General features: G+C 47.4%; 1 protein-coding gene across 1 annotated transcript in view; it reads left to right on the top strand.

Moving 5' to 3' along the window:
• Positions 1-12,751, top strand: part of IMPG1 (interphotoreceptor matrix proteoglycan 1) — a 77,906-nt gene extending 65,155 nt beyond the window's left edge. The window contains exons 13-17 of the mRNA XM_044422119.1: positions 2,041-2,260; positions 8,956-9,166; positions 11,970-12,137; positions 12,241-12,422; positions 12,726-12,751. Coding sequence (XP_044278054.1) covers positions 2,041-2,260; positions 8,956-9,166; positions 11,970-12,137; positions 12,241-12,422; positions 12,726-12,751 — 807 coding nt within the window. The remainder of the gene's footprint in view (positions 1-2,040; positions 2,261-8,955; positions 9,167-11,969; positions 12,138-12,240; positions 12,423-12,725) is intronic.
• Positions 12,752-12,980: the final 229 nt, after the last annotated feature.

Below are 12,980 nucleotides of genomic sequence, written 5' to 3'. Positions count from 1 at the left end.
CTTCTAGTCCAGTCTTTGCATTTACTCTGTTGTGTGCAAACAGCCTTATTCTTCATGGAGAAAAAGTGTATAATTGTAGCCTTCATTCAATTACCTAAGCAAACGATGACAGACCAAAGTAGCATAGCAACACGCTGCTGTTGCAAGGAAAACACTCAAGCAGTCAGACTAGAGGTCCTTGGGTAGATATGAAGACCAGAGTGTTGAGACAAGTGCCTACACTTGGCATCATACTCAAAAATACCAGTTTACACCTTGCCCTTTGGATGGGCTTCTAGCTTGGTGGACCCTCTTGCTCCATAGAGGGCATTCATATATCAGTGGTCCAATACAAGAGCTAGCCATACAAAGAGCCGTATCTCACCTGGCCCCACAATGCCTGAGGTGTGAGGCATGATGAGGAAACGACTGGGGAGCTAGCACTCTTCACACTGATGGCTCACACAGCCAACCTTCTGCTCTTTCAAGCACGACTCAGAGGACTAGGGAAGATCATTGCAACATGCCTGTGGTTCGGGAGGTGTCACGTTTCCTGTCTTCTTTCGCTAGCTTTGTCTTCCAGCACACTGAAAAGGGAGCATCATTATTCTCATCCCTGCAGGGGTTTGCTGTGGGGGAAGAGTTAGAATTAACCCTTGCAAAAGTGCCATTAGTAAAGGTTTGATGAGAGAGAGATGCTTCCCCGCCTAAGGGAGCATTGATCCAAGGAAATATGTCCCCTCCCACATCATATGGCCCAACCTCTCCTGTGCCACCCACTGTACAAGTGCTAGAAATAATAAGACTCTCTGTCATGCGTCTGCTGCAGTCATGGACTGAATGGGGTGGAGGTCATGTAGCCGGAGTGGTCTTCAAGAGAGGGTCATGGTGTCTCCCCTACACACCCTGCCCTGAAGTCAGAGCCTCCAGCCACTTTTCCTCTTCCCAGCTGTGATACCAACATTGATCCAGGAAGGGAGAAAAGTGGTTGGTGCAACCCACTGGGATAAGGAGCGAGGAGGGCTCAGCACCACTGTCCACTACAAGCAGTGTCAAAATAATAGCCTCCACTGATACTTCATATGGAGATGACACAGAAACACATGTCCACATCACAGGGTCTAGTTTGGCCAAGAAACCATGTCACTGCCTGTACTTGTGACTTCGGTTCTTATGCGGGATGCACCATCAGTCCAAGGGCTTGAATGTGACTTTGCACTAGTGGAACTCTGCTAGCATGAGGGGACTTGCCATTCTACAGCCATCTGCACTGTCCAGAACTCTGCCCAAGGGGGTACCCAACCTGCTTGGGTAGATTTGGGGGACACACTGGTTGGCTGCGGCAGAGGAATCCGTTCCACTAACAGAAGCCATTCTGCGAGTGGAATTGCCCATTGGATCCAGGTCTTCGAAAATGCATCGTGAGTTATCATTGAGCATAACAAAATGTGGGGGGGGGGGGTCCTATTGGACAGATGGAAGCAGTCTTCTATGCAACAGCAGGGCACTAGGATTAACATGGTTCTAAAGCAACCTTTGGAATTGAATGGATGCAACTTGCCTGTGAAATTGAAGGGTGGCATCCCATTGTTCTGGAAGGACATTAAACCTCTCACAAGACTGTATTAAACAGAAATGGCAATCTGGGCAGGAGGAATTATGTAAACATCGGGGCTCCCTCCTTTCCCTTTCATGACCAATGGTGGTCAAAGCCAACCTGAAATCATCAGGTTGCCTCACCAACAGCTGCAGCTCACGTTTAAGCGTGCCTAAGCCCCATTGATTTGTCTTTAAACTGAATTGCAGTCTCTGAATTTAATTAGAAGGAAAACTGCACTCTATCTATCTTAATAGATTATTGAAAAAGGTCTAACTAGTGAGACTGCCGCAGAAGACTAAGTGAGCAGCTTAACTTGGTCGCAGATGTAAAGTCTGCTAATAAAGTCAGTGAAACCATAGTTGATTTATGTTCCCCAAAATGAGAAGTGAATATAAGTGGGATTAATGGCATGTGGGTAGTGAAAGGGGGGTTACAATAAGACTCATTTTTCTTTTTTGCAGCTGCTTCCCTACCTACAGTCTAATCTTACAGGATTTAAGCAACTGGAAATACTCAATTTCCGCAATGGAAGCGTGATTGTCAACAGCAAAATGAAGTTTGCCAAGTCGGTGCCGTATAACATCACAGAAGCCGTCCATTGTGTGTTGGAGGATTTTTGCGATGCGGCAGCTCAACGTCTTAACCTTGAAATCGACAGCTATTCACTGGATATTGAACCAGGTGATGTAAAAACTGGGGTCAAGGGAAAGGGACCACCGTAAATGGCACTCACTCTGAGGTAAACGGGGGTGATGTTGGCTGCCCTTTGCAGACGGGGGCCCCAGAAGGGTGTCTGCCACTTGTGGACACAGTCGCTGCTTCTGAGAGTCTTCATCCTTCAGGCCAGCTGGCCAGCTGGGATTTCCAGAATGCCTGTGCATTGATGCCAAGTGGCTGCTGTGGTGGCCATGCCCAGTCACAGACACCAACTTCACGCAAAGGCAAACCGCTGAGGCTGCAAGGCAAGTGACTTGCCCAAGAACCGGGCTGTCAGGGAACATTGCACCTCGAAAGGAGGTGCGTGTCTTCCTGAGTAGCCCAGATAGTTTGGGATCTTTTGTTGGGGTCTAACTTATTCTGCTCTAGGCTTATGTTATCACGGATGCACGTGTTCACAAACCAAAAAATGCTTGTTCAGAAAGAATATAGACCAGGAACTAACTCTTAACCTGATGTTGTTTGGGTAGCAAAAATTCCAGTTGCATCTTCATCTTACTCACTATTTCTAGAGAGGAAGTCCAAGGCTACTACCTGTTGCCGCTTGTCCTGTACAGTGGACTCTCAACAGCAGTCACTTGTGAAGGCAGGAGGGTGCAAGTAGTTGCTGTTCCAAACTGGATGCTATAGTGAATGAACTGGACCACCATTCTTGGTAGGCATCCCAGTCATCAAGCCTTGGATTCTGGAGAAAAGGGCACTGAAGACTTGGGGATGGATGGGAGAGGCTTTTGAAGCGCCCTCAAGGTCGCTGCCCACAGGTTCCCAGGCCAACCAGCTCTTCCAAAGATGGTTTGGAAGAGATGGGAGACATCACAGAAGGGGAGGAGGGAGAGCTGTTGCCTTGCCTGGTCCTTGGCGTCAGGAGAGATGAGCTGCCCAGGCAGAGGGCTTGCGTAGGTCGTGCTGCTGGTCCTTCACCAGTAGGAGCCCTCTGGAGGGTGGAACTGAAAGGGAAGGATTTCGGGGAGAGGCTCGCAGTTTGGCTTCAACACTCTTTATTATCCTGTCCTTCTGACAAGCACTCAGGATGGCTTACACAGTGTAAAATATTACAATAGTACATATTGCATAAGGTTAGATCATTCAGAAATGGGCAGTGAGATTTACGTTACATCATTTGAGGCCAGAGCAATGTCATAAGGAACAACCAGCTTCGACATAAAAGCACTGCAAAGAGACGATCTGGTGTTTGGGAGCCAATGAACAAGTAGGGAAGGGCCAAGCTCATGACAGGTGCCAGGTCTGTGCCCAGAGCTTTCCCACTTCCATTTTTTGGCCTCTGGTGCTCTTTGCCTGAATATGCTCCTGTGTGAGTGGCAATATTTCTGTTGTCTCTGTCCTTTCTGTTAGGGGTGCTTGGTGGCTCTTGATGGCCTTCACTATCTGCTGCCTGCCACACGATCATGTCTGTTTTCTATGGGGGAAAGGGTGCTCTTTGTGCTTGCTGGCTGCTGTCGTTGGGGTAATCTCCATGTGTCTGATGCTCTTCTTCACTCCAGTTAAGTGATTGTGCCTGCTCAGGACAAGGGTGGCCATTCCTTGCAGGGTTGCTTGGCCTGATTTCTGGAACAAATAGGAATCTATCCAGGTGATGTGTGGCATTTCCTCAGGAAGATCTCCATCAGTCGTTCACACCAGCTAGCCCAGGTCATTCGGGTATGTCCCAGGAACTCAGGCTCCCCCAACCGCCCCCTCCCCCCGGCCTATGAACTGGTCCTCAGGCTGCTTGGAATACGGCCAATATTGATACCAGCCATTTACACATGCTGTGCTCCTCAACATACACCCACCACACACGCCCATTTGCATAGCCCCAGCCCCAAAGGCATCCCATCTGCCATTTTCTCCACCCCAGCCACAGCCCCCCCCCCACAGTTCACCCCAAGCCCTCCTTCCATGTTTCAGTGCAATCGCGAGGCATCCTGGCTTACCCAGCACCCACAGTCAGGCCTGTCCTTACATCTTCTTTCTTTTTTCATGCGGTCCCTGGCCTCCTCTCATCATTATTTCCTAGGAATGTCTCTTGAGTCCCAGGAAGCATTGCAGGGCAGCAGGAAATGACAGCAGATGACTGACTAGAGGGCAGTGCTTTTGCTTTGGATATTTTAAGGAACGCCTTTAAAGGCCAGGCACCAGCAAGGCACTTCGTGGGCTCCAAGGGCGGTGGCTTCAGGTGGAGCTGCTTGTGGGCGCCACCGTGCCAAGTCTGTAGCTCTCGGGGTGCACCGCACACATGGTTTGTGTCAGCAAGCAGACGCAACTGCACAGTTCTGATTAAATGGCGGATTCTCTTTGCAGAAATCAGCAGCTGGGAAGATTAGCATCTTGACCAAAACAGCTGGCATCCTAGACTGATTTAAAGCTCACCTATTTGCACTCATTTAGACATGTCAAAATGTAAAAATGGGAAGCAGCCCTTAGAGTGAAGGCATAGGCAAAAAGGTAGATGTATGCTTGGAAATGCACACTTTTCCTGAAAAAGATGTTTCCTTGGCCCAAATCTAGAAAAACCTGTTCTATTAGCATTGGTGAAATGTGTTGTGAAAGGCTCGTGTTGTGCACCCCTGGAGGGATCACAACAGCATTTCTCATAGGTAAGCACCCCTTTTTGCAGAGCGAAGGTGGAGGGAAGGTGTGGCTTGAGGAACCCCAGCCTGGTTTCGGAAACGGCGATCTTCCAAGGTTGCTGAGCTGCTGCAGGCAGGGCTGGCCCAGGGCACCTGCAGCCTGAGGTGGCTCCGCTCCCGCTTCAAGCTGCTCGGTCCTCCAAGCCAGCCAAGTTATTTTGGCACTTGAGGCAGCGATGCAACTCCAAGTTCGCCTTACTTCTGTTTGAGCTTTACATTTCAAGAGTGTGACACTACGGGGCATCCACTGCCCCGCTGTGAAATAAGCACATATTAAATAGAGATTATCTGCTTCAATGAAGTAGGAAGCTGAGTGTATGTTTTAATGATAGAAAACTGGCTGTATCTGCAGAATAAAAGTCCAGGGAAGGGCAGAGAGACTGACAGCCAGCTCAGGGAATGGAGAGCCTTAAACAAGTGCAGGCAGAAACTGATCGAGTGAGAAACAGCAAAAGATGGCATGACGGATAGGTTAGATGAACTTTGTGCCTGAAGTTGTATGTGTACTACTAGTAGGTATGCTGGGGGCAGGCAATCAAAAGGACACTTATCGCTTATTCAGGCATACCGGAAATGCACGCTCCACGCAGGCGGTCCCTGGAGGGACTACGAAGATGGAGTTTGTACAAGACACTTTTCCATCCATCAGTTACATGCATCATTTGGAGGGGTGGGGGATCACCTAGGCAGTCTGTTCCAGGCACATGAGAGTAAACCAGAAGGGCTGGATGGAGTAAGGCAACCCAAAAGGAAAAATTTTCCAGACATGTAAACATTAGCACATCTGAGATGCACCCCCCGCCCCCACCTTCAGAAGAACTTTCAGAACAGGTGCATTAGCATCTCTAAGGTGTACATGGGGGGGGGGCAAGACCAGTATGCTCCCCAGGGAGCCTCACCTGGTACCGTCACTTTATTCTCTTCGGCATCAGGTGAAGACCATTTCCCCCCCAATATTTTAACAGTTAATTGGTTTTAGCTTTGATTTTATCACTGTTTACAGGAAGCAGTATGTTGTGTGTTGTTTGTTGTATATGGTTGGTTTTGGGGTTTTTTGTAAGCTGTCCAGAGACTTTAGTGTTGGACAGCATATAAAACCTTTAAACAAACAAACAAACATGGTTTCCTGAGCAGATCAGGATCCTGCCTTAAGCCTAAGGGTATTTTTGCATTTTGTCCTGACATGGGAACGAAAGCGTCAAGTCCTTTTTCACTAAGCAAAGACACTTATCTCATCATGACCTTCAGAGAGCAAAGGCTCTTGTAACCCACTTCTAGGTAGAGCTGAAAGAAATTATGCCTCCAAATTATGCTACCAATTATGCTTGACATGGCAGTGTCCCGATTCTGCTGCTATTGCCAACCTCGCAATGAAAAGCGTTGTGCCGGCAGCATCCCTGAAAGCCGGTCCACTTCAGGTCCCATAGCTTACACCATTGAATGGGTCTTGTCTGTCTGGTTCTAAAAGGTATCCTGTTTCTAACCAGGATATTTGTTAGCCAGAATGTTAACAAAGCTTTCATGCTGCAGCAGGCAGTAGAATAAACCCAACCAAACAGGAAAGGCCCAAATGGATTGCGCTGAAGTCTAGTCGGATGGCAGCATTCAATGGCCCATCCAAGAATTCTGAGCTGGGAGACAACTCTTCAGCAGATCTGCTTTCTTCTTCCTGCATATTTGCATAGGAGAGGAAAGCTTTCATCTGTAAGCTCCAAAGGCCCTTGAAGGTGTTACACATAAGCCACCACCTTTATGCTGTTGACAGGTCAACAAAAAGCGACGAGAGATGGGTTGGACCCAGGGGACTCTTCCATGGGCAGAAAGTGCTTTTCTTGCACGAGAAAGGGGAGCCAGGGCCGAGGGCTGGGCTCCTGATTGTGCAAGGCTTTGCATGATCTCTTGCATGAGGTCCTGTAGCCAAGAGAGCCGGCACTCTTCCCTGCTTCCTTTACGCACTTGTTTCTCCTTTAGGATTTCCTCTCATCCTCATCCTGCTCAATAGACTCGAGTCCAGTTTTGATGCTCTTCAGTGCTGGTGCCCAGACTTGAGGAAAGTCCAAATGAGTTTTTGTTGGGTGTTGAGCACCACTGCAGGCCTTTAGAAGGCAGTTCCAGAGAGCAGCCTAAAAGGGAACTGAGACTTTGTGCTATGTCACGTTTGTTTTTACTCATGTTCCCTTGTAAGTTTCCATAACTCCCTCATGTCGTGCAAGTGTTACTAATGCCAGGCCCTGCCCCCACATGGCACCTGTATTGATTTTTGTTAAAAACTTAAAATTTGACTTTTCTCTCTGTACTAATGGTGACAGATATGCAATAGATTCAGGGAAAGGGGGCTGTGAACTTGTATTTTACTGAATTTGTCAAATAGTGCAAAAACATTGCAATCCTCCAGTGACAGCATGACAAACTAACCAGTTTTCTGAGACATAAGTCCTGATTCAAGAGATCATTTTTGCTTTTTACCACTGTTTTGCTTTTTGCTTTCACGTTGTTACTACCTCCATTATTTTTACTATCATTGTTTCATTTCTATACAATCCCACAGCAAAAGCTTTCTGCACAGTTTAAAAGAGTGCATAAAAGCAATTCACTGGATGGGGGCAGACTGTATGCAGCCCAAACGTGTATGAATATGCGCATTCTTGAATGTGCTAAGATAAAGATGACCAAGAATATGAACATGAAATTGGTAGGGGATATTGCGGCTTTATTCTGTCTGGCAGAATAAGCAACAATTCCTTGCCTCGCGCTTAAGAAGCAAGTGTTGCCCATTGTATCTGCTTGGCCTTTTGGCCCAACTAGGGTGGAACATGCTACAAAGAAAGGGCAAGTCCATACTAAGTTCTGCCCTCTCTCTGGAGACTTATGCAATTTACTCTGTTTGCATGGCATTATTACAATGTACCTTTCTGTACCACATGAACGTCATTATTGCTCGTTAATGATATCAGGGCATAGAATAAGTTTGACATTATGAAGAGAGAAACTAGATATGGGGTGAATATTTCCAGCAGCAACTTTGCTGGCTTCTAGATATAGAACTCTTAGTGTTATTAAGAAAAGGACATCGTGCATCTCTCTCTCTTTCCTTGAAGAATGTTTGTAATAAGGAAGGAGTCCTGAGAAACCTGTTACAGGTAGAAGGCAAGGAGAAGACATTTGGACAGCCCCTGCCCCCATTCCTGTGAGTGAGGCAAGGTGATGGCACAGCTGAAGCCTTGTGTGGAGACACCACCCTTGGTCATGTACAGCCGTATTCTCCATTTGTCCCATGGAAATGGAGGATTGGGTCCAGTGCTGGTCACTACCAGTGCCAATGAAGTGGAGTTCCACACAGGATACGTGAGCTGGTGGGAAATGGAGAGGATTTGCACCGTCTCCCCCTCCCTCTGCAGGTCCTGGAGCCACCTCCATGCTGCTCTGGAGGGTCTGCCACACCTCCAGGGCAGATCTTTCAGTGTGTGTGTGGTGGGACGGTGGGGGAGAGAAATAGGGAGGTATAGCAGGAGGGCAAAGACTGTCTCTTCTCCTATTCTGGAAATGCTTCACTGCACCAGCAGCTCTCCATGGGTTGCAGGAGCCCTTCCATTTGTGGGAGGCAGACTCAGAATCCAAGCCCTTGTCCTGACCCTGCTAAGAAGTATAACAAGTATTGCTACTGTGATTAATAATAAAGCTTTGACCCATTCCCATGATTATATACTGTTTCCATCATTTTGCAGTCATTTCATTTGAAGTATAGTTGTATTTTAACACTTTTATGAAAGCCACCTTGGGATGGCATTGAGCATTTAGCTTGTACATATTTTACATTGGAAATGCAGCTGATTGCTGAGAAAGATATATCATTGCAGCTAGTGAAAGTAAGAAGAAAGGGCTCTGCTGTTTCGGACACATACTTGAATGATGGACATTTGGTGACCTTCCTAAACCCTTCTTCCTCCACAGCCAGTGGATGTCTTTGCCAAGTACGTGTAGCGCCGCCTCAGTGAGCCCATTTAAAGAGCTTTTCCTCTTCTATTACAGCTGATCAAGCGGACCCTTGCAAGTTCATGGCGTGCGATGAATTTGCCCAGTGCATAAAGAATGACTGGACAAAAGAGGCGGATTGTCTTTGCAAACCCGGTTATGTAAGAATGGACGGACAGCCCTGCCGTAGTCTGTGTGAGATTGAACCACAACTGTGCACTAACGGCGGCAAATGTGAATTAGTCCCAGGAAGAGGGGCAGTCTGTAGGTAGGTAATTATGAGTATTAATGGTTCTGCAGAATTTGGCAGGTGGTCCATTTCATGGCATATCCAAGCAGCATTACATGAACAAGACAGCCACTTCTCTGGATTTGACAAGGCTGGGGAGGAAGCAGCTCAGCAGCAGAGCACATGCCTTCCATGCAAGAAACTGCCCCTTCAAATCCCAAGAATGGGCTGGGGTTACAGATCTCTAGAAGCTGTTGGACCCATTCTCTCAGCATCCTTCCCCATTGGCGATGCTGGCTAGGGCTGATGGGGCTTGCAGGCCAACATCCGGGGGACCTCCCCCATTCACAGCCTAGCTTTTCCCATCAAAAGCTTTCAGGTAGCAAGCGGTGAAAGGCTGAAACCCGAGCAAGTCCTGGCTATCAGAGTAACAGCCTGGGTGGACCTCTGGTACATTGCATTCTTAGGTCAGCCTAATTCTTTGCTTTGACATGGTGCTGCACCCTACACAAATATTGGTAATAAGCCAGAATTCATCTTGTACAGCCAAGGAGAATGCGGAAGGGGCTTTAGCCAAACCTTGTGAAGGGAAGGTGGGTTTTGAACATTATAGATACTTGCACAGTGTATGGTAGATCAGATGCTTTGGTTAGATTTCACATATTTCAGGAATATATATGACCGGGATTCCGACAGAGATACAGACTGGCAATCCTTCAGTCACCACAGCAGATGTGGTACCAATTGCCTAGATGTAAAACTAGCTACACTCACACGAATTATGGATGGGGTCAAGCAGACAGTATTCTTACAGGACTTTGAGAGGGACAGTCCACCTCATCTCATCTAACCTGAATCACATCTGGGGAAGTCCTGCTACAGGTTCTTTTCCCTGCAGGACCTGCTATACGTCCAAAGGAGCACACAGAGTTGCATGAGGCTTGGGTCCTGGATACCTGAAGAAGCGCCTTCTTCTGTATGTGCCCTCCCACCCCTTGAGAGCAGAGGCGGAGGTCCTTCTTTGGGAGCCCTTCTTGAAAGAGATCAGGAGGGTGGTTACCCAGAGAAGGGCCTTCTCTGCGGTGGCACCTCAACTGTGGAATATGCTCCCCAGAGAGGTCGGCCTGGTGCCAATGCTTTTTTCTTTTTGGCTCCAGGCAAAATCCTTTTTATTTTCCCATTATTTTAATTGTTAATTGGCTTTAATTGTGGTTTTAATATCTAATCCCTGGATGCTATGCCATTTTTATTTTATTTGTGCCTGTTGTAAACCATCCCAAGATGCCAGTAATGGGACAGCCTCTAAAAGGTTTAAATAAATAAGTATCTGAGACCTCACCATGCATGTGTGGGAAGCAGACGCATCCACGTTTTCACAAAAGCAAGCCCAAGGGCAAGCTTATTGGCCAGGCAACCACCTACCACAGTTTATCAAAACTACCCCACTGGCACCAGAACTACGGCAACTACAGCTGGAGCACCAGGATCAGGGCTGCTGGAGGGGCTGGAGGTGTAGTGGGATGGTAGCAGGCCGGTGGGCTGGTAGCAGGCCAGAGGCAACGTCCAGAGGCAGCAGGCCAGAGGCAACGTCCAGCAAGCCCAAGCAGGGTGGGGAGCAAGGTGAGGTCAGAGGACAGCAGGAGCAGAGTCCTGGCAATGCAGCATCAAGAACAGGCAAGAGTCCGGACAGGGAGAAGACCACAAAGACAGATATCGCGGAGCCCAGCTGAGCAGCAGAGGGCATCTCTTCACAGTGCTGCTCATCGCCAGGCAGAGCAGTGCCACCGAGGAGCTCTGCCTGTCCTGACAGTGATGACCCAACTGGAACGTCGCAATGCGTGACTCACTGCTCCGTCACAGAACGCCGGCTCGGGCTGTCCTTGCACATTTGCTGCCATTATGTCCTGGATTTCTTCAGACCAGTTAACTTTTTATAGGCTGCATTTTTTCATTTTGAGATGCATATCCCAGTTGTGGAAATGCTCCAGGCTGCATTTGCTCTCAGGAATTGCTTTTGAGTGGACGGGAAGAGGGGGAGCCGATCCCACTGGCTGCACCCCGGGGGAGTGAGGAGATGACTGTCATCAGCAGCTCAGCCTCTCCCTCTTCCCCTCCCCTTCTTCACCATTTTTTGTGAGAGTGCAGGAGCCGCTTCTAAAGAGATCCTTTGTTAGCTCATTTACACACACTATTTTAAAGGCACCTGATTAAAAAAGAATTAGAGCAGGGCACCGTGAGAAATAAACATGTAAAAGGCAATCGATGAAAAAATGAGCAAACCGTGCCCAGACGGGCGTGCCACAGATGTGTTGCACTGCAAGGCCCAGAATGCCCAGGCAAGATAAAAATGCAATCTAACATATTTGGAGGGGGCCAGGCAGAGAGGGCTGGCTTAAACCCAGCATGAAAATAGTTGCAGATAATTTTTAAAGGTGCAGTCAAGCTAAGTTGCATTACAAAAAAAGCAATTCACCTGGCACAAGGATGACCAAGAAGAAGCCCCCGCTGAGGCTGTCTGGGCACCTTCTGTATGTGCTTCCTTGTAGCTAGCAGTCTCCAAGTGGGCTTCCTTATGCAGTCATTCTGAGGTTTTTGAAAAGCTTACAGGATTAGAAAGCTGCAGTTAATATAGACTGCCTCTCACCAGTGGGTTAAAAGCCCGAGTTACCTGCAAGCTTCAGAGGCAGGGAAGTGCCTTCCTGCCCATTCCTTTGGACCACTGAGCCGATACGGGGGCCTGCTCCGTTGCGATTCTCCTGAGTTCACGGATGCAGGCAGAGTGCGTTTTCCCATCTGTCTTTTGACACACACTGCTTTGCTTTCCTCTCCCTCCATGTTTTAGATGCCCAGTACTTAGAAACAGAGGAGAGCGTTGTGCGAAATACGCTCCACCACCCACCCGATCCAACATCTCCAAAGCTGTGACGCTTGGCTTATTGTGCCTAATTTTTCTTCTCATCACTTTAATAATTAAGTTTCGAAGGAAATGCAAAAGCAAGACTAATCTGGAGTAAGAGCGCAACCCTTCATGTCACCCTTTTCCCTTCAAATTTTGGCCTCTCAAAACTGCCAACAAGAAATCTCACCATAAACAAACATGTTCTGCCTTCTAGAAGTCCTCCTCCCAGCCAGTGCAATGCAGAGAGTGCTGTAAGAATTAATCCTGTTTTTGATCACGATGAACCCAACAGTAATTTTTGCCGTGCCCCATGTAGTGTAAGTGCCTGTATCAATTCTTCCGAGAGCAGTGACCAAGGAACATCACAAAATAATGAACACAGAACAGAGAATGGAGGTAAAATGCATGCACATAATCCTCATTCCATTTCGAAATTTGTCTTCTTTGAGTTGTAACATTACCCATAGTAACAATCAGTCTTGTACTTACCAGCCTATAGTGTTCCAGGACTAAAAATTACTAATCTCCACTGTCTCTAACAACCCATAGCACACATCTCCCATAGCACGCATGAAACACAGTTTCATGCCAGAATGCGGCACTTAGTGAAGATCATCTGATAGAACTTTGGCAACATCTGTTCTAGCTTCTCTGTTTGGCCACTTGTATAGCAAGCACATATTCTTGTTTTCTATGTAGGCCACCAGATGCAAAGCAAAGACTGACGAGTTAGTGACTGAAGTCTCAGATTCAGAAGATAAAGAATATAAAGGTTAGTTTAGATGATAGTTATAGATTGTAGATGTAGATAGATATATAGATGAAAATACCTGTATGAATTCTTTAGAATGTCTGGAAATCTTTCTTCAGCATATATTGCCTTTGAAAGTCAGAAATAACGCTTCAGTTATAGCTATTTGCCATTGTCATGGAATGTACATTGAACTGGGCTTA

This window comes from Varanus komodoensis, unplaced genomic scaffold, assembly GCF_004798865.1.
Source record: "Varanus komodoensis strain SLA01 unplaced genomic scaffold, ASM479886v1 scaffold12, whole genome shotgun sequence".
Classification (NCBI taxonomy): Eukaryota; Metazoa; Chordata; class Lepidosauria; order Squamata; family Varanidae; genus Varanus; species Varanus komodoensis.
Note: the sequence above shows the minus strand (reverse complement) of the source record. Positions and strands in the feature narration are given on the sequence as shown.